The sequence below is a fragment of the Euprymna scolopes genome, chromosome 17 (assembly GCF_053919585.1).
Source record: "Euprymna scolopes isolate OS-2025 chromosome 17, ASM5391958v1, whole genome shotgun sequence".
Classification (NCBI taxonomy): Eukaryota; Metazoa; Mollusca; class Cephalopoda; order Sepiida; family Sepiolidae; genus Euprymna; species Euprymna scolopes.
In genome coordinates this window covers 80,113,400-80,141,244 of record NC_136498.1, presented here as the reverse complement: position 1 = coordinate 80,141,244, position 27,845 = coordinate 80,113,400, and the positions used below count along the sequence as shown (strand labels likewise).

The following is a 27,845-nucleotide window of genomic DNA, read 5'->3' as shown; positions in this document are numbered from 1 at the left end:
AGAAAGAGAAAAGAGAGAGAGAGAAAGAGAGAGAGAGAAAGAGAGAGAGAAAGACACAGAGAGAGACAGAGAGAGAAAGACACAGAGAGAGACAGAGAGAGAAAGGCACAGAGACAGAGAGAGAAAGGCACAGAGAGAGACAGAGAGAGAAAGACACAGAGAGAGACAGAGAGAGAAAGACACAGAGAGAGACAGAGAGAGAAAGACACAGAGAGAGAAAGACACAGAGAGAGAAAGACACAGAGAGAGACAGAGAGAGAAAGACACAGAGAGAGACAGAGAGAGAAAGACACAGAGAGAGACAGAGAGAGAAAGACACAGAGAGAGACAGAGAGAGAAAGACACAGAGAGAGACAGAGAGAGAAAGACACAGAGAGAGACAGAGAGAGAAAGACACAGAGAGAGACAGAGAGAGAAAGACACAGAGAGAGACAGAGAGAGAAAGACACAGAGAGAGACAGAGAGAGAAAGACACAGAGAGAGAGACAGAGAGAGAGACAGAGAGAGAGAGAGACAGAGAGAGAGAGAGAAAGAGAGAGAGAGACAGAGAGAGAGAGACAGAGAGAGAAAGACAGAGAGAGAAAGACACAGAGAGAAAGACACAGAGAGAAAGACACAGAGAGAGAGAGAGAGTGATGGACAGAGAGAGGACTAATAAATAAGATCCCATCTTGCAAAACATTCTGTAATATTTAAGAAAACAATATTCAAACAAAACTGAATAATTTATTTGGCAAAAGTAGATATGCTGATGGTTTACTTTGAATGTAAAATGATTTCTTTGGGTAAATAAAATTAATTACAATAAAATGGATAAACTAATGATGTTTAAATGCAGTTTTTATGAAATTTCATCTTTAATTTATGTCACCTTATAAAATTTACAAAGAAATTAAAATTTAAAGAACTATTTAAACTAAATAGAATAAACAAGTTAAAAATCTATATAAAACTCATTTTTATATAGTCCTGTTATATAACGACATCTATTGAATAAAATCTAAGCTATAAAAAACTTAAGTTTTTTTTTTTTGTGGAAAAAAAATGAGATTTTTAAAAGACGTTTTTTTACCTCTCCAATTTGTTAATATATTATCATAATAAAAAAAGGTTAAAAACTGATAACCAGTTAAGCTAAAAGAAACATTATCTTTACTTTAAGCACCATATGTTAAACATTTTCAAAAGGCTAGGCAAAATAAAACAATGTGACATACTGTAGAAAAAAAAATGTCACACTAAAGTCCCAACATTTAGTTCTGCTTGTATTCTTCATTTCTGATTGCACAAGAATCAGATAGAAATGTCATATGTAGATTGTCTTGGAGAGAGAGAGAGAGAGCGAGCGAGAGTATAAAATGGATGTTGGATATGTTTTTCTGTGTCAGCAGTAAGATTACAAAATGCATGTTTATTCCAAAATTGGCAAGTTTAATGATACTGAAACTCACAGCATTCAGCTTTGGTTTCAGACATGATGGCGACAATGGCGGCGGTGATGATGATGGAGATGATGATAATGATAAGGAGGAAGAGGAGGAGGTTTGCATGCAACTGATTTTTTTCAAATATAACGGCCAAGAGCTGTATAAAAGTCTTGAAGACAAACTAGAAGTTGTGAAAATTTTGGACGTTCCTCATAAGACATAGCCCAGCAACAGGCCATCACAGAAAATCTGGAAAAAAACAAAAATTTATTAAGTTGTATTTGTAAAGTACATCTTTATATGAATAAAAAATAAATAAAATCATAAGAATAATCAGTCATAATTGTTCACATAAATGTAAAACAAATTAAAAACTCATAAAATATGAGATTTAATTGTATCCAAGTAATACATAAAAACATGTAAATCTTTTCTCTCTTTTTTTTTTCTTTTTGTAATAAATATTAGGTTATAGTCAGCTAATGCACTTCCTAATTTTCGAAAGCGGTGACAAGGCAAATCAGTTCCTTTGCTTTTTTCTCTCATGCCTGTATTTCCCCTGTGCATGTACTTTTTTGTATGTTTTTCTGATCTTTCTTTTTTTGGTCTTTTTTTTGATTAAGAATTATTGAAATTAGATTTTTTTAAGAATTATTGAAAATACTTTTTGAAATCTTTTAAAAATATTTTAAGAATATTATGTATTAGACAATTTCTTTTTGTCTGAAATTTTTTATTTTGATTTCAATAATTTTATTTTTATACTTTCATGAAAATATATTTATTATATAAATTCAAATAAAAAAAAAAAAGCTTATTTTTATAATTTCATAAATATATATTACTCATAAAATTTCAAATGAAATAAAAACTTATTTTTGTAATTTTGTTATTAAAAGTCCAAATAAAGACTAGTTGTGTTATTTTTTTATCTGTACATAATTTTGTAAATTTTAATTGTATATTTTTCAATAATGGCTTTTCCTTATATTTTATTTCAATAAATCGTTTCATAACAGAAATACTGAATAACAAAAAAGTAAAGGAACTAATTTGTCTCATCACCACTTCAGGTAGTGCTATGCCAGAAGTTAGGAAGTATGTTCGCTGACTAAAACCAAATTTTCTTTTATTTTTGTTGTTCTGGACGTTAGAGAATCTTACCGGATGGTAGATATTTACCCGCTATTTCAGAAATTCAAATGCAGAAATCTTTTTTAGGATTCTAACCATCTCTTTAAGCGTAATTGTTTGGCTATCTCTCTTGCACTATGTTCACTGGGTATATTTGCCGAATAGTCTTTTAAAGTTCTTTTTCATGAGCCCAGTAGCTTTCATGATTAGTAGAATGATTGAAATCTCCCTAAAATTCCAGTTTCTTTTTATGTCATACATAAAACCTTGGTATTTAGTTCTCTCCTCCTCCTCAGCTGTTTAGTCCAGCCTAATTAGAGATACTAACTTCAACTAGGGTTCCTATTCTCTCACTATTGTCTGATATTACAATTCCAGGTTTAACAGCTGATTTTCTATGTAGTTATAGAGATCACATCATCATAGTGGATAGTGTATGACATTTCCCTAAGTTTTTCTGATGTATATTCCCAGGATTTGCTTCTACATTGTACGTTCAAGTTTTGGTGGTTTTACAACTTATATACACCAACTCAAGTCATGACTACTGCTGCTGATGATTATTCAAGCAATCTAGGCTAGTCATTTGAGCAACTTGATTTCTATCATATTCAGGCAATCTGAACTTATCTGCTCAAAGTATCTGAAATGTTGTTGTGATATTATTTGAAGTAAAATAAAAAAAATACAAATTTAGTCTCAACTTTCAGTCAAAGATTATATGAAATTTGAATATGGACCTAAAAAGATATTTGCAAAAATTAATTTTTGATTTTTAAAGATATTCCCCTTTATGTCTGAAATTAAAAAACAAGAAAAATTCTACAGAAAATATGTTAATGTTATAACTTTTAAAAAAATTGTTTTATTCTTTATTTCAAATACCACAAGACTGGTGGTAGGAATCAGTAGTTGCTCAAATGATAGGTTTAGATTGAAACAGTAGTAGTCATACCTGGTTGAGCGGGAATACATAAATAGTAAACCCATTTTTTGCAGATGGTTCAGTGAAAATATTTACACAATTGTGTCACATTGTGTTGCAGCCATTCCTCAGCAAAACTTCCTAATACATGAAGATATGAAAAGGCAAACTTATCGATATATGTAGAGGTATATTAAAAATAAATAGTATGAACATGGTAATGACTAAATAGCACAATGTCTCTAAAGCACCTTGACAGAAACGGTATGGTGATGAGGAAACAACTCCACATCTCAGAAAGAGTCTGGTCAAAATATAAGAATATTTTTTTTTCTTTTTTTTTTTACATGGAGGTCACCATTTATCAAGGCCCAGAAGCTACTCGGGGATAAGGGTTATTGTGTGTACAGTAATCAATGGGATAGTGTTGTAGCATTCGTTAGTTTTGGAGATTTGATAAAGTGTCATTACTTAGGGGGGGGGGGCGGTTCATCAGGAATTTGTTTACGTTGGACTTGAAGACATCCAAGTTGTAGTCAGGTGGGAAACAGGCAAGTGGTAGAGAGTTCCACAGGCGTACAGTTCTAAGAAAGAAGCTTTGTTCATGGAATCTACGTTTTGATTTAGGCACAGATAAAGAGTGGGGAAAATTATTGATAGTGGTTTCAGCTAGATGGGTGTTTATCGTGAAAGATTGGCAAGAGGGGACTAGAGATTGGAGCTCAGATGAACACTTGCCATGGAAATAACAATAAAACAAAGATAGGCTCGCAACGCAATACTATCAATCCTCATTCTCCAAATTTTATAAATGTTGTAATCTTCGACATTCTTTAAGGGCATCTTTTTAAACTCTTGAATCTTTATGTCACATTCAAGAAGGAATGTGATATCCCTAACTAAATCTTCTCTTTAATTGACAGGAGTATATTGTTCTCATTCAGTCAGCCATAATCAGGTAGAAGTGTTAAGTCATTTTATTATATTTTATTTTTTTGCGGACCACCATCCTCATCCTTACAGCTGCTGCTTCACGACGTAAACCAAAAAGGAGAATCATGTTACCACTTTGATATCAGTCTATTAAGAATAGGAAAGGAATGGATAGCGAGGTTAAACAATGGTTGACCACACTGTGGTCATGTGAATAGAATTTAATGCATTAGGAAAAACCATACCCAACAACTATACATTAGCCTTGGGTGTATAAATTATTTTTTTGGTGTACATTTTCAATTCAAATAGAATTTCTGTTTTGGAGTTGCATTGAATATTTTTGAATTCACAAAATGTTCAAATTAATACATGATGCAGTGTTTACAAGAGAAATAATTCATAAAAGTTTCCCAAATTTGAAGGTTCACAACCTCAATCTACCTATTTTTTCAAAAGCATGAGTAGTTCCTATCATTCCTGTAATTATACGAGTTACCAGATTCATGGGAAAGAATATACCCAGTAAATCAAATGCAGGAGAGATCCAAAACATTTTGCTTAAAAGAGCAGTTATAATTCTAAAACGGATCTTTCGACTGAAATAGTGGAGGAATGTCTGGTATCTAATAGGATGTTCCATACCCAGAAAAAAGAAAAGAAACTTTCAGATTTCCAGAGAAAAGTTTTTTTTTTTCCCAAAATAAAAATATTTCTCATGTCAGTAAAAATGATAGATGTTTTTTTTTAATTTTTAACTAAGAAAAGAATCTATCAAACATGTGTAGACAGTGTGATTATGTATTCAAGTGAAAACTAGCCAGTGATTGTTGAGGATGCATTGCATGGAGAAAAATGATACAATCTCTTATGTATATGCCTGTTATGCAATGAATTTTTCATCATTTAATTTGATCAAATAGTTTTTTGTTTTCTTTTTAACAGTTATCTCCTTTGTGCCCCCCTCCTACTCATAGCTCAAATTTCCAAGATGTCTTCATCACGAGGTGTCTGAATAAAATTTGATTTTCCTCTGTAAAAAAATGTAAAAAAAAACAAAATAACTACTTGATCAAATTAAACGATTTTATTTTTATGAGAACTTCAATCCATAACAGGCATGTACACAAGAGATTTTTCTTCATCTTCATTTTTATTAATGTCTTTGCTAAACTGCATAAACACTGCTTTTAAAAATTCTTTTAAACTGTTATTCAATATCAATGTTTCCAGTGAGATTTTCTTCATTATTACATGACGCCAGCATTTAAAATTTTTTAAATTCAATCCTTGAAACAAACATCAAAACAGATTCCTATCATAGCAGTGATAATGTCTCGTTCAGAAAGATTTAAAAGAAAAAAGGAAATAAATGTTAAAATAAAATTATTTGATGCATAAAAGTATTGTTTCCACTTACAGTTCATCTGGACAATTCATTGGTTGAGCAATTCGATAACCTTCTTGTAGGTAAGCTGCCATTTCAAAGGGATCAATATCTGTGTAAGGTTGTTGACCCAAGGTCATCAGTTCCCAAAGTGTGACACCAAATGCCCACTAAAAGAAAAAGGGGCCAAAAAGATACCATTTAACAAAAAAGAAAAACAACATGAAGTTTTAAACTTTAAATATTAGTTTCAACTAAAAATTTATAATCAATATCAATAAAAAATTTAATTATCGATTTTAAAATCTTAAAACAATTAAAAAAGGCACATCTATGAATGAATAAAATATTGAATTTTAAGTAAAACAAATGGTACCTACGTAAATGTCATGTCACAAACAGTAACATATCCAAAAATTATGGAAAACAATAATGTAGAAAAATAATTATTAATGAAAAACTGTTTTCGAAAGTTTATATGGTGAGTAAATTTTGTCCGACATTTTGAATTATGTCTGTCATATGACATGACACCGAATTTAATTATCTCCCCTGTCAACTTATCTTTTTCTTTTAGTAAGCATACTATAGTGATTTCGCTTCCTTTCACAATATTTTATTCATTAATTTTTCTACCTTATCGTTTTTCGTAATTGTTGGATATATTTGAGACCTGAAAATTACGTAGGTCCCATTTGTTTTACTTGAAATTCAATATCTTTTTCGTTTATATAATATAGAAGCACCAATTAAAACACTGATAAATTCATCTGAATTCAAGAGCATTGATTATAAATATATAAGCGTCAAAAGAATAGTTCTTTCTGTAATGAAATAAACCATGGGGAGACAGAGGAAGTAATGCTGTGGCACTTTTGGGGGAGCTGGGGGCTTCTACATTAATGAACCTTGTGCCTAATTTGTTTGTACTTGTGAGGTGCAGATGTGTTATACAGGTGCTTTGTGATTTTGAAAATGTTAGAATATATCAATCTGGGATGACTCGACTAATAATACATTAAGGTAATAACTAATACTAAGCTATAGTGATGAGAGTTCAGTTTGTAATGAAAGTGTGCCATTCAAATATAGGTTAAAGATTAGAATAAGAATTCTTGGTCATTTTTAGAATTCAAGGGAGTTTTTTAACAGGTTGTGAGTTATGAAACTCTGCAGCTGAATTGTAAAATAAACATTTGTGCTTTGTTGTTTGAAGAAACAATGCATTAAAGCAAGAATGCTTTTTGATAAATATGATAAGCCAATAAAAAAAAAGGGGAAGCTAAAAGACTGGTACAAATATGCAAGGAGATTCTGTTCTTTGAATACGGTGGGGAACGTAGGGTATAAAAAGAAATAAGTGTGGCAGTAATTAAGTAAAATAATATCAACATACATCAGCAATGTAAAAATAAGCAATATAAAATCATTGTGTTTAGTCTTTATTTGTGATCAAACCTTTAAATGTTAAATGAATTTGCCAGCCGAAGAAAACTAGTGCTAAATTTCAGTAGAATAACTGTATTTTATAAACTGTTAAAAAGCAACAAAACATTTTTCCTTTGTCATCCATATTTGATGTTTAATTTTTTGTGTGCTAATATATGTAAACTGGAAAATATACAAAAAATGATTTCTATAAATATGTAAATAATCTTTTCAAAAATAATTATATTTTCTTACTTTTTGTTTTGGAGATATGAATACACCAATAAATACAGAAATATTTAATTTCAACTTTTAATTCTGATTTTTTTTATTCATGACACCTCTAAATCTGTTTCTATCTATTGCACTATATCTATTGTATTTTACAAATACTAGCAGGACCAGTGGAAATTCCACAGCAGACTCTTTTATAAGTAATATATTACATATGTTACTTGATGTTGGCATTCTTTGGATTTTCAGCGTAAATGGAGAAATCCTGATATTATTGTAGTTCTTTTGTTAAAACTGCAAAAGTCTTTATCTAAGCTAGCAGGGATGCCTGGCTTAGCCCAATCATAAAATACACTTGCATATATTTTGATTTATAGAGTTAATTTTCTATAGATTCTTATATTATAAAGTTGTGATTTAAAAAATAAAAAAATATATTTATATGATTTGGGTGCATGAGGTTGAATCTAAACTGAAACCAAAACTTATGAATTCTTAGTAAAATTATTAATTACAAGAAATGGAAGGTTATAACAATTAAACAACAGTCACTTAGAAGAAAATAGATGTAAGCATGACACAGAAAATAACACACATACTATCATATTAATATATAAATAATATTAAAAAAAAAAAAAAAATGTTTAGCTGAACTCAATTTAAGTATTGCATCAATGATAATTTAAGCAATTGAGACCATTATTTTAAAGAAATTTACCTTTTTATTTTAACATAAGTTTTATAATTCATCAGTCATCAACTTTTTTTCCCCCAATAAATTGAAGATTTTTTTCCTTTCCTTAGTTAGGAAAGTAAGATTTTCACAAATGTAGGTTAATATCAAGCAAAAATTTGAAATCTCATTAGTGTTAATAGTTTATATTGTAACTAATTTATTGCATATCTGTCCATAGTGTAATCTGAAGTAGAAATGAAAAGAAAAAATATTTATTCATGAACAAAATGAATACATCTTACCACATCACTAGCTGGAGAGAATCTGTGATCTAGTAATGCTTCTATAGACAACCATTTCACTGGTCGATTTTCATTATCCCCTAAACAATTGTAATCATTTGGGAAAAGGTCTCGTGATAAAGAGTTATCAGTAATTTTCAAACTTAAGTCACTGTCAACTCTGAAAAACAGAAGAAAAAATTAAATCAATATCATATATATATATATATATATATATATATATATATATATATATATATATATATATATATATATATATATAGATAAATCATATTCATAACTCAAATAGTATTTCATCTGCTAAACCAATATTTCTGTTTGTTCACTGAATTGTAGAATTTTACATTTTGTGATATTCACATAATGAAAAAACAATTCCAATCTATTTTATCAATTACATACTACATCTGGCCAGATGTAGCCTCAAGGGAAAATTAATACTAAACAGTGCTACTTTTACAAAAATAATTATCTATGTAGGTTATGCAATCACATTGTTACATATGCAATAAATAAGAACAAACAAATTTCTTACAGAGAATGAAAAAGAATAATAGCACTTCAACATCTTTATTTTTTTTTAATATTCCTTTTTGTTAAACTATTTTCTTTTTAGATTTAAATCATTTATGCCATTAATTAACAATATTTTTGTAAACAATATCATATACTCCAGAGTCAGCCCAGTTAATTTTTTCATACTATGTTTTAAACTAGGCTTTAAGCATTGGCCAAATCAAAAACTAAAAATTCACAGCCATGACCAAATTTTTCATGGTCATATAAGATGCACAACTTTATTGGCTACAATATGGACCAAGTAATGAGTTTACAATGAGCAAAATTGAAGTTATCACCAAAAGTGTAACTTTCATGTTTTGTGAACTTACCATTGTCACAGATATCCCAAATTTAAATCAGTTCTAAGTTAGACCATACTTGATATTTTGACCAAGTTTGATGATTAGGCTGTACAGAAAGAAACTCTACCACAAACAACTTTCCTCGGCAGAGATCAGATTAGAATTTGATTTGACCGCAATTATTTTTTCAAATTAAATTTTCGTTCATTTTTATTTGCTTTAAATCACATCAATTATTCTTATCAATCTTATTTTTTAAAAGTTATCAAATATAGTTTATAATCAAAAACCTATTGGCATACTTACACACAATTTCTTGTTGCCAAATCTTTATGAACAATCTTTTTCCGATGTAAAAACTGAGTACCTCGGATTATTTGAATTGCCATGTACACCAATTGTTGTGTATTGAGAGTCTGAAAGATTTTAAAAAATATAAAAGTCAGAACTAAAAATGATGAGAAAAAAAAAAAAAAAAGAATATTTTCACACATTTTTTTTAAAAGATGGATGGAAATATAGTGTCATCTTTATTTTTCTAAATCAAGAAATTTACTATCATGAATATTTTATTGTTTAAACCTTTCTAATTTCTAATATTTCAGTGAAATGTTCAACCAATTTAAATTATACTTATTTTATTGAGAAACAGATTAAATTCAAGTGAGGAAAAATTGCATTCATAAAAAATATTAAACAAATATTGCAATTATCAAAATAAATAAATGTAAAAGATTTTTTATCACTACTATACAAAATGGGTTACTGTTATTTAAATAAATAATAAAACAATACTTTGAAATACGGTATGTTACTGAGAAAAAGACTAAGGCAGAAATTTTAATCCTAATTTGCATAACTATTTGTTAAATAATGTTAATGTTCGATGGAAAGAAAAAGTAGCAATGGATGCTCAAAATAATGTCCAGTGAATAAAAATTAGTTAAAATATTTTGTTTTTGCAATTTTCATCAGATACTCCTGCAAACCAATGCTTTTATATATAGATATATATAAAATTTGTGAGTTTACAAATTTGGGGAAGGTTGTAAAGTATTCTCATTTGGTTGGGCTAATTTAGAGGGTTTAGAGAAATCACATCATTGTTAAGCAATGATGAGTTGAATTTGTGATAGTTTCAATGATATTGCTCTTCTCAATTCAAATTGCTTATTCATTGTGTTGGACCCAAATAGTATGTGGTTGGTTTAGGGGAAGAAAAGTAGAAATAAAATCTGCAGAGAACTCATTCATTTACACAAGTTTAAGTTTCAGTAGAGAGTGAGTGAAAACTATAACTTGCATATCTTTCACGGACCATTTCTGTTCATATTTGAAGCTCTAGCATTGTGGCCCAAATGATAAGCGTCCTTTTTTGAAAGCTGGAGTTCTCCACATTTGGTAGGCCTTGTACTTGACTTTTATGGTTCTCATCAGGAGACACACACAAAAAAATTGTTATTTTTAAATTGAGGTGTTGTTGTGACATTCAAACATGGCCAAGATGGCAACCTTTTGCTCAATTAAAGTTGACATCCATCCATAGCCCCTGGAGGGGCATAGGCCATCTACAACTTTGTAGATGCTTTTGTAGCGACTGAGTTCTATTTACGGGGTGAGGGTGTTGGTCCCACATCTAATCTTCCCAGAAGGTACATACAGCGCCTAGACTTCCCAAATGGTCACCCATCTGGTACTGGCCAGGCTCAACATTGCTTAACTTCGGTGATCTGGCAAGAACCTGTGTGTCAATGTCATTGTGCCGTACTAAAGTTGACAGCTTAGTCACAAAAAGTGATGGTTGCCATGTCAAGAGTCAGATCAATGTTAGCTGACATCAGCTTTGCTAAAGGTTAAAAATCAGAACTACCAGTGAACTTAACAATATTTCTGCTGCTTTTTGACATGTATACTTGTTTGTCTCCTTTTCTTTCTCTCCCATTCTCTCATTTTTGTCACCACAGGAGAGAAAATTTTATGGTAGGAAATTCAATTTTGTTTGAATCAGTCAAACAAAGCCAGCTCAGCCAACTTTAGAGTTATGTTTTTTTATTTTTTCAGAAGCTGAAGTGTAAAATTAAATTAGATATTTTTTTTTATATATATATATAAAAAAAATGATTCTTTACTCCTTTTAAACAAGCATTGAATTTCAGCTGATTGTCCTAGCCAAAGATCCATCAACCTAGTATAACTCCATTATTGAAAGGGAACTGATAGTGCTTTCAGAAATGTCCCGACGGTGCAGACAAACCAAGTTAAACTACCTAAGCCATGGACTCCAGGATAATAGCTTTACAACCAAAGTAATTGAATATTTTACATTTATAAAATGAACATAACTTACATAATGGGATCCACATTCAGACATCCGGCATTTCTGTAAAAACTTTTTCAGATTGCCTTCACTTGTAGCTGGATATATCACAAGAGGGTGCTGATCAGCTGGTTCAAGGCAGGCTGCAAGTATTGGGTTAATGTTTTGATGCAAAAGTCCCTTCAACATACAGCTCTCCTTTAGGAATACTTGGACTTGATCAGTACGAGCTTGGTCTGAAATTTAAAGTACCCATTTATAAAGTATTTTTACAATTCAGATAGTTCTAGCAAATTTCAAATCAATTACAAAATGCAAGTACTTTCTCTGCTCATTTATGCATACATCATATTGCTAAAACCTGACTGGTGTGTGAAAATGATGAATACAGTAAACTTAAAATATTTAGTGTTTGGCAACAACTTATTTTCCATATTATAGAGAACTTTGCCATATGCTTGAAAACAAAATTCTGCCATTATCACGTTCTTGGGGCAGTCTTTTAGCTGACAGGTGTGGCATGCCAATTTCAACCTTTATCTGGTTGGTCCATTTCTTTGGTGATTGTCCTTTTGATTCCTTTTACATCTCTGAAGTCTAGTAGCTGAAAAATATGTCCAAACCAATGTTAATCTCTTTTCAGAATAACATTACTGTTAAAGATCTCACCAATATTTTTACGTTTAATTTATATTTGAAACTGATCTTGTTCTTTAAATTCTAAAATAATCTTTATTTTATTATTGACACCAAGTTTTTTATGGTGTTCACATGTCATCTAAAAAAAAAAAAAAAAAAAAAAAGAGAGTGGGTGTAGAGTGAGTTAACAGAGGATGTTAATCTACAATTATACCAAAATATGAATTTTATTTTTTTTTTTGTAAATGGGACAAATCATTTTTTCAAAACTTTTGTTTTTATTTGACAACGGGAAGAGTGAAAAGAGGTTTATAAATACTACTCTACTTTTAAACACCTCATAGTAGATGCAAGCATTTTTTTCCTCATATAATAAATACAACCTATATACAATGCTCCTTCTCTAATAATAAAGATTCTTTTTTCTGCTTTTATAAGCAGTGACATTTTTTGCTATAAGAGATGATGCAATACACAGGCTGTTTACTGAATAAATCTGTGCTACAAATCAAACTCTTATATTCTAATATTCTTTATTTTTCTGAGATATTAAGAACATTGAATTTTTTACCCCTCTTCACACAATACATGTTTATTAGTTTTGTACACAGCAAGTTTATCTTTTCGTTTTATTTTTCAGGCCTTCATTTTTCTCTTTTCAAATCTGATTGAAACCTCTGAAAGCGAATTCTTGGTTGTACTACAAGAGTAATTGGCTATTAAAAGAAGACAACCTAAACTCATTAAATTATTTTGTCATCAATATTATAGAAAAAAGTCTTAACATAAATTGTGATGCTAAAAATCAGTACAACAATGCAGGGACACAGGTCCATGTTAAATCCTATTTTAATAATCTAAATTACAGTGAAGTTGGTTCTTTTATTTTTATATGCTTGTATTGATTCTCTTTTAATCAATAAGTATTTTATATTTTCCCCAGGCAATGATGGGACATGGGTCCTGCTAGTATACAGGGCTCTACGGACAAACTTATCTTTAGTTAACCTTTGACAACTAAATATTTTCGTTTACTAGCCAAATAGAAAAGTTACTAGTCAAACCCATATGATTTTTAGAATATGACATGTTTGTTCTTTGACGAGTATGTACATCATAAAGATTTTTCTGTTTTTTTTTTTTTTTTGTTAACAAGTGTAATTCTAAATATACAACAAATTTTATGTCAATACTTGAAGGTATAAACATTCTAATTTCTTCAGATATTTTTTTAAACAGCCTTCGTTAAAAAAAGAGTATATTGTTCTATTAAACTTTTATTGCTGAAATAATTTAACTTTGTTCATTATATATAAAGATGAAAAGATATTTTTCACTCAGTAGAGAGCTTTGGAAGATTGTTAGTGAAAGAAATACAATCGCCAAAAGATATGTAACACTAAAGAGAGGCCACATCAGACCGGTAGGGTTGATGTGACGTTTATTTTAGTTAAAAGTAATTTTTTTGTTCCCGGACGATAATCGGGTTGAAGGAATAAAAATTATTATTAATTTTTATTTGTGAATAAATTCTGAGCTAAGTCTGTTGTTGAAATAGCGGCTGCAAGAGTACCTTTGTAGCGAAAAGTTGAATCAAATTCTAGACTTCAAAAGCGAAAAAGAATGCATAAAATATGTTAGCCAAAATACACAGGCGTTTGATCTCCAATGGCCGAAATCATAGTGTACAGTAGCCGGAGGGGTGGGGATTTCACACCCGCAATTGGCAAAACTATGAGCCAAAAGTTGACCTGGGAATTTGACAAGTTGAAAAGTCGGGTTGTTTTTGAAACACACGCAGTGACTCGGCATTGTGTTTAGAACAAAGAAGAGGAAAAAAAAATGAATTGTCCGAAATTTCAAAACAATAAAATAACGTATCGAGAATTGTCATTTGGTGAATCAGGTCGAACGAAAAAGGGAATTTATGAAATGTTTTTGCTCGGATGGGAAATGTCCGATAAGTTCAAAGCGACAAATGCATTCTTGGTCTTTTGACGTAAACAAAATGTCTGATATAATAAAATGGCCGACAACCAGAACTTAATTCAAAGATAAACTAAAATCCCTTTGAATTATCAAAGCGAAAAGTGAGATCAATAGATAATTTCAAAACAAATAAAATCACGTGATTTGCTTTAATTCAAAGGAAAAATAATTTTCCTGGATAGGGGGAAATTCCATTAGTAAGCCAGGGAGGAGTTAATTAATACAACGTGTAAGTGGGGCGTTAATTAAGGGAGGAGTCAAACCAATTTTGGAAATGGACCAATGAAAAAGGGCCCTGTCGAAGTATAATCAACCAATGAGAAAAGGCCCCGTCGAATTATAATCAAGCAATTTGATTGGTCAATGACAAACATGGGTGTCGTCATCATTCCATAATTGTATTATAAAAGAAATGAAAAATTAGAGATTAAGTCAGTAAGAAGAACCGAGTAGTAAGAGTAAGAGTCAGAGGAAAAGAGAGATAAGTCTCGGCAGAATCACCTCTCCCCCCCCCCCCCCCGCTTGTTGCCTGATAACTCAACGTGTATAACGTGTAGATTACTTAATGAGAATTACGCAAAGTCCGCAATACCGACCAGGTATTTCAACAACAGAAGCTCAGTTGTAAAACTAACTGCTTGCTTGAATTAATTGTCAACTCTATGTATATGCTGTAAATACTTCTTTTATGAATTTCCGAAATATATATTATATTAACTAACCTCCGGAGTTTTGTTGCTGATGTGCGTTGATCCGTATATATGTACATTCTTTATTTGCCATTTGTGACACCGTATCCGTCAACGAACACCCAGGATAACTAGACGATCCACGGAGAACAGGCCTTGAGGACCAAGCATCCGAGAAGAATCCCCAACGCCTTAACGAAGAACTCACTGGGTGACGCGACGTACTAACGGTTGGCAGACCTGGTTGCTCAGTCGACATACTATAACTGTACCGACCAGGGTGCAGATCATAACTGGGCCGCGATCAGGGGTCAAGGGCGTGTAAGCACACGTCTAAAGGTCACAATAAGTGTTTTATTATTTCTAGTTGCCATTTTGAAAGATCACTCGCAAATGCGACTGTTTCACTTGCAATGTAGAGCCCTGGTATATAAACGATTAACATGAATGGTTACAAGTAGCTTTAGAAATAAATTTTAATATATCTTACCAGTTAGAGTTTTGATGAATATTTCTTGCTCAAAACCACTGTCCTTTTCATCCTCAGGTATAATTGTACCACAATAGATCTGCCCAAATGTTCCTGTAAATTGTATATATACAAACAAAATAGTTACATTTTAACAAATAAATCATGCCTTGAAAAGAAAATGTTTTTATAGTCAAGCAATTAACTACTTACATCATTACTCATGAAAATTAACTTTTATGTACAGCAATTTTTGGCTACTTTATGTTAAGGGACTAAAAGAAAAAAATCATCACTTTCAATATATATATATATATATATATAGTCTTGGATAAGTCCTTTGTTGGAATATTATTTTGTCAGTAAGTAAATTAATCTCTCGTATCACTAAAGAGTTTTACTTACATGAACAAACAATAGCACCAATGTTCTTATATGGATCATCAGTTGTTTAACAGGAAACATTGTTTTGGGGATTTAATAACAAAACAGCATATTAAATCATATTTACTAACAAAACAGTATATTAAATCAGCAGTGTTAATCAAACAACCTCTCTTAAAACACATGAAATTATTTTAACCATAGTTTAACAAGGTGGTGATAAATATAAAATACTTAAACAGTTAAAGACTTTGCTTGCTATTCTGATGCTTTTAAATCATATAAAATGAATCCAAGTAGATTAATAAAGGAAATCTAAAACTATATTAGTAATGTATTAAAAAATTTTTGTGTGTGTGTGTGTATACATATACAGGGTGTCCGTAAAGTTACTATACAGTCTTATTGTTTTATTGTATTATATTTGTATTAATAGTTAATATTTATTTTTTTTACAGGTTTATTTAATCAAGCATGCCACGCAAGCTAACTTTGGAAGAGTGCAAATTTATTTTGAAGCGATATTGGAAAACAGAAAACGCACAGGATGTAATTCGACTGTATAGTAACTTTACGGACACCCTGTATATATGTATTATCTATATATATAACAGTGAACGTGTCTGATACATATATATATATGTATTATCTATATATATGTAACAGTGAACGTGTGTGTGGGTACATTTTCCTACACAATAAATCTGTCAATTTTTAGTCTACAGACTCGAAATAAATATACAGGGTACTGAGATTTAGGAAAATCTTTGTAATCCGTTTTCGGCCAGACATTTGGCTGTTAAGGAGTCAAAGTTCAACGATTTGACCTTTGAGAACTCCTCCGAAAATTTTGGGTATAAACAATTGAAATTTTAGATATAGGTCCCTTGAAAATGGATCTAACTTATTAACTTGATTTGAGCCCAAAAAAATAAATGTTAAGGGGTCATAATAAGGATCGAAGCCTCTGCAGTCTCTACCAAATTACTCAGACAATTTCTGGTCTAAACATTTGAAATTTTACAATTTTGTGCAGTAAAAATAAAGAATTTTTAAACAAAAAAATTATTGTTTGAAACAAGGAATGCACAAAATTTAAAGTTATTTCCTTAATCCATGAGTTTTCAATGCATTTCCTCTAAAGAGATGAGCCATGCATTGAAAATCCATAGATGAAAGAAAGAACTTCAAATTTTGGGTATTCCTTGTTTCAAATAATACATTTTTTGTTTAAAAATTCTATATTTTTACTGCACAAAATTTAAATATGAATCCCAAAATTCTCTCTCTCTCTCTATATATATATATATATATATATATATTTCTTTTAAATTTTTATATATTTTTAAAAACTAATAAATATAAAGAGATTATTGAGTAAATAAAAATGTCAATATATAAATAAAATAATAACAAAGAAGGGGGGGGCGATGAGTAGTATAATAATGATAAAAGCTTGATTTTCATAAACAAATTCTTGGAGTGTTGGGGGGACAGAGTTTTATCACTGCCCCCATCTCCCATCCACCCCCTTTCACTAGGACCAATACTGACTGTAATATTCAATGTATGATTTACCTTCAAGTAAAATCTCTCCTAGTGTTATTCGACTTCTTTCTATTGGTATCTCATCTAATAATGCTCGCACCTCTGCGGCTCGAACATCTGCTGGTGGTAAAATTCCATGTCGGAAATTGGGCAAACCTGTTAATAATTAAATTTGAAAAATTAGTTAGAGAAAATGTATGACAACACATAAAAAAAAACTAAAAACAACTCACTAGAAAGACAGAGTGCGTGAATGTGGAGAGGGAGAAGAAAAGAATTATTTTTTTGGTGAAACAAGTGATTTAATTCTTCAACCTTATCTGCCTCTCATTATGTATCGCTTGAAGTCTTTCACTGCAAAATTTACAGTTTCAGAGAGAACTGTCATAAGAGAAAAAGAAAGCAAGACGGAAAGACGAAACAAGAAAAAAAAAACAGGAAAAGAGAAAGACAGAGAAAGGAAGAAAGATAAATAAAATATAGCCAAACTGCAGAAATCTGCTTTTTTTTTTCATCCAGAAAAGGCCTATTTTTGCTAACAAAGCAAAGAATGCATATCTCTGATTACTGTAAAATACTTGATGTTTTACTTTTGATCTTTGTTTTTAATCTGACAACGGTAGACTTAATGGCTTAAGCCTCTTGAGTAAATGTCTTCAAAGATTTTCACATTGAAACATAAATTGTTCAAGTATGGAAAGATGAAATCACACAAATCAACATTTTAAGTTTTTGAAATCAGAATCTGATTTATTAATAGAAGTTAAAACGAATAGAATTAACAAAAAAACAAAAACAATTATTTTATAACATGAAATAAATGTTTGTTTGCCTTTAATGCAAGAATTATTTTTGATAACTTTTTAAAAGCATTTTTACAAAATTGTTTGTCAAATAATTGCCATTAAAAATGTAATTAATCATTGATTATTGAAAGAAAACATTCTTTAAGTCATTAACTTAAGCATTTTTCTTTTTTAGGAAACACAAATTTGAGGTCTTATTTGTTTTGAAAACAAGAAATACTTGTAAGAGAACAGAATATGTTAATATTTTCTTTCTTTTTTTGTTTTTGAGGAAGGCTACATGTAAAGTTGTTTTATAATAAGCTCTCAAAAAAAAAAAAAAAAAAAAAAAAAACTTATTCTTATTGGTAATTATTCCAAAAATAACACTGAAACTAGGTCAGTCAATTGCTGGTGACTTTCTTGTTTTTTTTTTCTATTATACTAGCAGAACTACCCAGTATTGCCCAAAGTCATAAAGAATAACAAAACAAAAGAGGTTAAAAGTATGGATAACATATTTACATTGAAATTTCGATTTCTCTACTTCTCTCAGTTTTTCTTTCTCTCTCTAATTTTTACACATCCCTTCCCCCATTTCTTTCACCTCCATCCAGCTCATTCCTGCCTCTCATTTTCACACATTGAAAATAATGATTCACTAAATGGTTGAAAAACTGATAGCCCTCTTCCTGATGAAATCTAGTTCATTACTCCCAAAAATTACTATTTTTCATAAATTTTAAATATTATTCATACAAGACAATGAATATTAAAGATTTACCAACTTTGTGGTTGTTTGTATTGTATTTTTGATTTTGAGTTTCACACACACACAAAACTGTTTTTTTAATAAAATAGATAAACCCAATTGTCAAAAAGAGCGAGATAAGGTGTATTTAAAAAGTAACATGACTGACGTTATGTGTAGATAGATAAGTTTTTAAAAAGATATACACATTTTTTAACTCTTATTTTGTCATCTATGCCCTACTCCGAGGATAATACAGAGTACCTCTGAATGAAATATTCATATCAAATTAGATGACACGAATGAATTATTACCTGAACTGGTGGCATTATTTGGTGTGTCAGCTCGTAAAAATGTTTGGCTTTGTTGCGTTAAAGCTTGAGAACTACTGGTATCACTGTTAAAATAAAAACAAATTATTAAAAATAAGCAATGAAGATCTTGTTTAAAGTTTAGTTTATTTGTTAATCAAAATCACCAATTTGAAAAAAAAAAAAAAGTTTAAATGAGCTTACCTCATTTTATCAGCATATCTTTTGGCACTGTTTTTTTGTGATTTGAGGTAGTATACAGCAACCGAGAGAGCTATTAAAAGAATGATGGCACATGCGCATCCAACTGCAATGTAGAACAGGTGAGTGGACGTATTCACAGTCACTTTATTCGTGTCGGAAGGTGCTGAAAATGGTAACAATGTTTACATGTTAACATCAGCTTCATAACAAAGATTACGTAACTTTTTTTAATTTTACATTACTAAACTATTTAAATGTAAAAAAAAAAAAGAGAAAGAGGTAGACAAGAAAAGAAAAAAGAGAAAAATAAATGAGAATAAAAGATAAAGACAAACATGCAGAGTTCCCTTCCACAAGTAAAAAAAAATTTAGTTTTACCATGACTAACGTTTGTGCAAAAATTTTTTAAAATCCAAGGCATAGTTATCGAGAAAAGTGCAAACAAATGAACAGGTGAATAATTTAGAGGCAATTTTACCCCTATAATGCCACTAGGAGGCCAACCGGAGTTATCTTGAAAAATCCATTCTGGCAAAAATTTACTTTCACCATGAGTAATGTTTGTGCAAAATTTTTTTAAAATTCAAGGCGTGGTAAGAAAAAAGTGTGAACAAACGAACAGAAGAATGGAGAAACAGGAGTGAATTACTAAGTCCAATCCCTGCTTTGTCAGGGGACCAAAAAAGAAGAGAGAAAAAGAAGCCATGTGAGTGTGGTCCCCTTCTGGTGCTGCATGTGAGATGACACCATAAAAAATAGTGAAGAAATGATGAATGTGAGAAGTGTAAGCCAACCCAACACAATTATGCATGTATTTCATTTGCATACTTTCTTCATAAATCTTGGTATGAAAACTGTACTATATAGACATACATATAAAGTTTTTGAGAAATATGTAAAAAAATAAAAATAGCCCCAAAAGGGGTTGTCTTTTTTTTTTTTTAGCCTTAATTCCTGAGAGATGTGAAGCAGAATTTTTCTAGGGTCAGTGATACTGAATTTATATGAAAAACAATTGCCTTCACATTTTTGCCAAGTTTCAGAAAAATCTAATGGATGGGGCAAAAGTTATGAGGTAAAAAGTGTCATTTTTGCAATTTTGGGGCATTTGTGACCTCTTTTGAGCTCCTGTGAATGCCGAATCCCAGTGAAAATAGACAAACGGTGCAGTTTCATGCTTTAAGACATGTATATTTGAATTCAGCACCATGGAAAATCACTATATAGACATATGTTTTTGAGTAATATGAAAAAAGAGCTCCAAAAAGACATGTTTTTTTTAGCCCTAAAAGTCCCAAAGGGATGCAAACCAGAATTTTGCCAGGGTCACCTATACTGAATTTATAAGAACAATGGCCTCAACATTTAGGCCAAGTTTCAGGAAAATCTAATAGATGGATCAAACACTATGGGGCAAAAAGTATTATTTTTGGCCATTTTGGAGTATTTTTTACCTCTTTTGAGCCCCTGGAGATGCCGAATCCCAGAATAAATGGATAACAGTGCAGTTTCAAACACATGTATATTTGAGTTGACCACCATGAAAAACCACTATATAGTCAGACATATCAAGTTTTTGTTGAGAAATATGAAAAAAGAGCCACAAAAAGGGGCGTTTTTAGCACAAAGTCCCCGGGATGCGAACCAGAATTTTGCCAAGGTCACCCATACTGGATTTATATTAACAATGGGCTTCACATTTCTGGCCAAGTTTCAGAAAAATCTAATGGATGGATTAAAAGTTATGGGGCAAAACATGTCTCTTTTGGCTATTTTGGGTCATTTTTTACCTCTTTTGAGCCCCTAGGGATGCAACGAGAATTTTCGCAAAAAAAAAAAAAATCTTACTGTGCACATCTATTTAATGAGATACAATTTGTGGCAAAATTTCAGGAAAAACTAATGGATGGTTATCTGGCAGGCACATGGACGCCACTGAAAACAGGTCCCTCTCTGATAAATCGGGTGACCAAAAAAAGAATGACAAAAATCCTATTTGTAATTAATAAACTTAAATATTTTGTAAAATAATGAACCCTGTTTTATATAAGTAGGGCTGTGGAGTAATAGCTGGAGAGTCCAAGTCAGAATTAAAGCAAATTCATTACTTTAAGAGTTGGGTCAGAATCAGAATTTTAAAATTTCTATAGTTTTAATTGAATCAAGTTGGAACATTTAGGCACCCTATCCCACAGCCGTTTTCATTATGTATCACTTGTTAAAAAAACAGTTCTTTAGTTTATCCATTAAAAAATAAAATAAAAAATCATTTAGTTCAGAGTCTTGAAAGTAATGCACATTTTCTTTTTTAAAATAAAAATGATATAAATAACACTTAAAATGGATAATGTTGATTTTTTTTTTATCTTGGCGACATCAAATTAATCATTATTGCTGATCGAACAATCTAATTTTTAAAAAAATGTGTGAAAGGTGATAATGTACATATGAACATAAAATGTCTGAACATATTATACAGATACATATAAATGAAGGCAAATATAAAAGCAAGGATGTTGGTTTGTCAAAAGTAGAACATCATCTAACTCTTCTAACTCCAACATAAATAATTTAAAGTCTTAGTCTTTATAGGAAAATTAAAGTTTTCAAATGTTAGTGTTAGAAGAGAGAAAAGGAGGGCAAGGCAAAAATAGAGAAAGAAAGATGGAAAAATTGAATGAAAGATAAGGACAGAAAAAGGAGAAATAAAACCCAGCAAAATAGTAATGAAAAGAAAATAAAATGGAGTTATGGTGCTAACGATTTGTTAGAAATCAGCTTTTATTATTTAAAATAAAAAGTAGATTTTGACAGAAAAGTTAAAAACTCATTAATGAAAGGCGTTAGCAATTTATGTAGAAATCACTTTTTCTGAATTAAAAAATAGAGAGAATCCTCACACCCTATAAAACCTATACCAATTATAAATAATCATATCTTGAGAATCGTTTATAAAAAGAAATAAATGGCACTAACATGCTCACTGTTATAAAATTAGTTTATTTTCAAACTTAAAAGACATTCCCTGACTTTATAATTACTGAAATAAGGGAGATAATTCTCTAAACTATACACAATTTTTTTTCCTTTCTTTTAACAGACATTTAATTTATCCTTTCTTTCCAGTAGGAAGAATGTTATTAAATATCTTACGCATTTTGAATTAGTGTTTGATTCTAGCTCTATTATAGACATAGTTCAAGTACTTATTTTAAGTAGGTAGTCTTGCTAGTTAAAAAAAAATTGAGAATAACAAAGTTCAGTGTTTTCTGGTGTGTAAGAAGAGAAAATTTGGTTTTTATCCAGAATTCAACCTAATTAAAAAAAAGAAAAAAGATATACAGAAAAATCTTAGGTCTGTCATAGAACGAAAATGTCATTTTCCAAAAATCATGTAAATTGATGAAGCATTTTTTTATATAGAAAATTACTTTTTATAATTTTTTAGTAATAGTATATTATAACCATTACAAGATTGAGCTGAAAATTGGTAGTTCCGGTCGAATTGTCTCCTTTCGTTAAATATGGCAGATCACAACATCTCGCTTTGTCATAAAACTTGATTTTCTTAGTTATATATAAAAAAGAAAAAAAAAATACTTTATCAATTTACGTGATTTTTGAAATATGACATTTTTTTTTCTGAGACAGTTACCACACATCATAAATACTTTTCTGTAGTTTTGTTTTTTAATTAGGTTGACTTGTACCAAAAATTTGAAAGAAAGTTAACGGTAAAAAAAAAAATGGGGGAGGATCACATAATACACATGTACAAATTTTTAGAAATATTTACATAACTTTAAACCTCTTATTTCTAAAGAGAAATATGACTGCACTCACAGCAATAACAAAACAAAGTAGACAGGTGTTAACCATTGCATGCTTGTCCAGAAGTACACTTTTATTAAAAAGTAAAGATAAAAAGAAAAATCAATCTTATGTACATACCCATGACAGAAAGAAAATACTGTATTCCAAAAATCATAAATTGATCAAGTAGTTTTATTTTCATCAGAAAATAATTTTGAAGCAAATTTGAGTTTTTCCAATGTGAAGAATAGCTTGCAAATTTGAATTATCTGGAGTTCTCTCCCTTGCTTTCAGTCTCAATTATGAGTATGTACATATATAAATTTTTCTTTATTGTGTTCTTTGTTTTAGTATAGAAGGAATTCTGGACAAGCACCAACATTTGTTTACAAAAGATATTTGATTTATCAAATGATGTTTAGTTTAGTGTTAGGATGATTAATCAGAAACATAATTGGGAATTGTAAAAATTGAAACTTTTTGGTATATCACTTCCCTTATTTTGTCCTTTAGTTCTCACATTTCATGAGTGATGTTTCTGACAAAGATGGAATTATTGTTTTCTTAGACAAAATCTAACATTTATACTCAACTAGTTTTTGACTTTGAAGTAGTATTTTAATTTTTAGCCCCTTTTTAGCTTCATGCATTGTCTGAGGTGATTTTTATAAAAATAAAACAAATCTAGATTTACATTTGCGAAAATATATATACATATTACATGGGTTTTACAGTAATCAAAAATAGTAAACAACTCTATAGCTAAATATTTAGAGATAAAAAAAAAAAATCAGAATTGTTAATTGTATTGGAACCAGGAATTTAGAACAGAATCAGTAATTTTATTGGAATGGGGGGGGGAGGGGTATCAAAATTGCCCCATCACTAGTTTGGTTGCATTTTAATTTTCCTGTTTTGTTTTATAGTTTGCTTCCTTTACTGCTACAATATGCTAATCTCCAAATGCAGTAGCATAAATATATCTTATTCACTACATTCATTTTCAATCCTTGCATATATTTATCAGCATTCAATCATCAATCTATCCATTTCTTTATAACTTTTCCTAAAAAGTGACTTTCAGACGTGACAGTAAAATCAATTAAACAAAAAGGGAGGGGGGGGGTAACAACAAAATAAATTTCATACTTTGATATTTACCAGTAAAAAAAGAATGATGATCAGATGAAAAAGATGTGCTTCCGCCACGCATACCAATCGTTGGATCTGAAGATAAAAACAAGAGAGATTATCTTATGGGCATCTCTTATTTAATCGACGGTCACATTTCAGTATTTAAGGACAAAAAAGTATACACAAAACTCTAAATTCTCACTATCATTGGCAATATACAAATCAAATTCCCAAATCAGATAGACAAGCCAAAATGTCCGCATGTAAGTTCATTCTTTTACCATTATTTCTCAATTCATCCAGTTCATTTCTAAAATCTACACAATTTTTAACTTAGTTATTTCATTTCAAAAATATATTACAACTAGTAGAATACCTGTTCTAGGATGGGTAAAATGAATTTCTTCAAACAGATGTTGTGCATCACCTTTATGTACTCTTATGAAGATTAACATCAAAATATAATACTACTAAATGTTACATCGAGAATATTCATTCCAATTTTAATCAAATTCCATTACATAATTTTGATTCTAGAAAACGTGCCAAATTTAAGGCTTAAACTTAAGGAGCCTTAAGAAAAATCAGAAATTCTAAGAATCTTGCTTAATGGATATCAAATTTAATGCAAATTTGAATTTTCAAATAGCAGGTTGTATCCATATGCCTTGTAAAATCCTTCAAAATACTCCAAAAAAATCTGAAATTTGGATAACACTTATTAAATGATGTCTAATACGTATTGCTAAAATTTCACAAAATCGAAGGTATCTGAATTTTCTCAAAGGACTGCCATCCCCTATTTACCCTATTGGCATAAAACTACTCAAATTACCTAGCTTTATACCTAGCAACTGTGCTCCAAAATTCATGATTGGTTGGGTAGTTTATAAGTGAATCCTTCACATAGAAATATGTAAAAAAATGTGCATATACTTAGTATATATAGATATACAAAAAAATCTAATTGTATGGTAGATTTTCAAATCTGTTTTTGCCAATAAATTTTCAATGCAAAAATAGATATTAAGTGTGTTTCATATTTCAAAATCCTATTATTTTGAAGGTTTGAAATTTTTTCATCCTTTTTAGTAATTAAACTTCAGGAATATAAAATATTTTATAACAAATATATTTTATAACTTTTATTAATCTAATTATCTGGATATCGAAAGTGTTTTGTATATATACAAATCTGTGGTTCTATACCTTGCAACAGATTTTAGAAATTTTATTTCATAAATTTTATCACTAAGGTCAAGTGCATGAAGCTCATTCAAAATCACATTGATGATATATGATCACCAAATGATCCTCCTCCAACTCCCATATCATTGAATGGCAATAAAACAAAGACGGCTGGACATTCATAACTGAAACTTGGTGGACAAGTCAGGTATAGAGTGAAGTTTATTTGTACCAAATATGGTTAGATTGTAAAAATGATTGGATTTTATTAATGATTCCAAAGTTAGCATTTGAGGTGTGGTTGGATGGTGTTACTTTCGATTATTTGCATTAGACAATTGCAATCAGAGTAAAATATATGTAACCAGTTAATGATACATAATTTGATTACTGATTATAATTATTGAACACACACATTAATTATTCATTTTATTAAATAAAAACAATATATTTAAATACTAGGTATTTATCAATTAAGAAACTCAATTTAAATTTATTGTAACTAACAACTTACATAAATCAAGAAAGGAATTAAAGACCAACTTACCTTTACGACAAATTTTCCTTCTTTTGAAATTAAGAACTGTCCAATTTGAAGCGGAGAAAATGCTTATATTCATTTGAATGCTTACATCCACTTCTGCACTTAACAAATTAGTACAAGGAAGCTTTATCTTGAATGCTGAATTAAAAAATAAAGAAAATTGAAAAAAGAAAATTGACAGATTTACAAAAAATGTACAACTAAAAATTAAGGACCATCAATGTACGACTAATTGCCGCTGCTACTGATTAAAGCAACTTCGACACAGGCGATCAACTGGGTCCGTCAGCATAAAATATCAGAAAACAATCTTGTAATAAACAATAAAACGAATTTACTCAGAAGTTTTGAGGGTTTTTTTGGCAAATATATTTTTAAGTCCGTTCCTAGAAAGATATTCACTAAAAAAAACCTATCGATTTTTATTAAATATTCCCTCTTATACGAGTGGTCTACTGAGTCTATTAGTGCAAAAAATGTTATTAAAATAAACAAAAACAAAATTAGTCACAGTCACGATTATTTTGGGCAAATCCTTAAAGATTTTTTTTTTTAATCCAATGTGCCACTTTTTTATTTTTTAATCTTTGTAAAAAAATAAATAAGTTTATTTCTTTATTATTGAAATAAAAAACAAAACAAATTTAGTCACAGTCACAACTTTCAGCCAAGAGTTTTTTTTTTGGCAAATTAAATTTTACAAATGACCTTTTTCTTTAAAATTTGAATTTTGTAACTATAACAATGTACCACTAGGAAATTTTTGTAAAAAGTAAAATAAATCCTTATTATTATCAATTATTGTTTGTTTTTTTTTTAATTTTTTTTTTGTTTTTTTTTTAATTAAACTTTAAACTGTTAAAGTTGCTTTGACTAATTAAACTTATAACGACTGAGAATTAATTTTTTTCAACAAAGGGTCAAATAATTGTCTCAATCTTTTAGGATTTAATTAGACATACATAAAATTGTGTTTAATTTTAAGTTGTGCATAATTAGTAAAATCAAGGTACGACTAATCTAAAAAAAAAAAAAAAAAGAAAACTTGTTTAAATTAACTGATTAAAAAAATTTGTTTATTATTTTTTTTTACAAAGATTTTAATGAAAAAAAAATGAAAAAGTGGCACACAGAATTGGAAAAAAAAATAACTGTTTCAGTTTTTAAGGCATTCATTATGTAAATAAGTACTTATATATTTATTTACTTTTTTGCGTTAAGAGAGAATATTTTAAAATAATATATTTTTTGTAAATACTTTTTATATGAATCTAAAAATATATTTGTCAAAAAATAACCTCTCGGCTGAAACTTGTGAGTAAATTCATTTTATTGTTTATTTTTATAATATCACAACAGATTTTTGCAATATTTTGCTCTGACCAACCCAGTAGCTCGTGCTGAAGTTGCTTTAATAGCCAATCAGTAGCAGGGGCAAATAATCATACATTTATCGTACATTTTTAGTCAAGTGTCTTAACTAAAATTTGGCACAACTAAAATGTCAGATTTGACTCCTGCTGATTCAAGCAACTTTACACATTGTTTCTATATGACAAACAGCAGGAGCAGTCAGTTGTACATTGATTTGGCATGATTTTGGTTGTATATTTTCAGTAAAATCCGAAAATGAGAAGAGAAAAAATTGGTTGATTTTCAAAGTAAAGGCAATTTCTTGATGCAAATAAGGGAGATAATTCTCTCAAACTATACAAAAAAATCTTTTTTACTTCCATTTAACAGATACTGGATTTTTTTTTCTTATCCAGCA

At 29.9% G+C, this 27,845-nt stretch overlaps 1 protein-coding gene across 2 annotated transcripts in view; it reads right to left on the bottom strand.

Moving 5' to 3' along the window:
• Window positions 1-706: 706 nt before the first annotated feature.
• The window catches only part of LOC145296826 (tyrosine-protein kinase RYK-like), an 82,886-nt gene continuing 55,747 nt past the window's right edge, over window positions 707-27,845 (bottom strand). Inside the window, exons 4-14 of one of the 2 annotated variants that reach the window (XM_080142933.1) lie at window positions 26,078-26,212; window positions 24,370-24,435; window positions 19,396-19,558; window positions 19,195-19,277; window positions 17,375-17,500; window positions 15,434-15,526; window positions 11,657-11,862; window positions 9,616-9,725; window positions 8,447-8,606; window positions 5,840-5,976; window positions 707-1,676 (exon numbers count right to left, since the gene is read on the bottom strand). In XM_080142933.1, coding sequence (XP_079999059.1) covers window positions 1,565-1,676; window positions 5,840-5,976; window positions 8,447-8,606; window positions 9,616-9,725; window positions 11,657-11,862; window positions 15,434-15,526; window positions 17,375-17,500; window positions 19,195-19,277; window positions 19,396-19,558; window positions 24,370-24,435; window positions 26,078-26,212 — 1,391 coding nt within the window. In that variant the 3' untranslated portion in view covers window positions 707-1,564. Of the gene's footprint in view, window positions 1,677-5,839; window positions 5,977-8,446; window positions 8,607-9,615; window positions 9,726-11,656; window positions 11,863-15,433; window positions 15,527-17,374; window positions 17,501-19,194; window positions 19,278-19,395; window positions 19,559-24,357; window positions 24,436-26,077; window positions 26,213-27,845 lie in introns of both variants that reach the window. The other variant, XM_080142932.1, reaches the window with a different exon arrangement.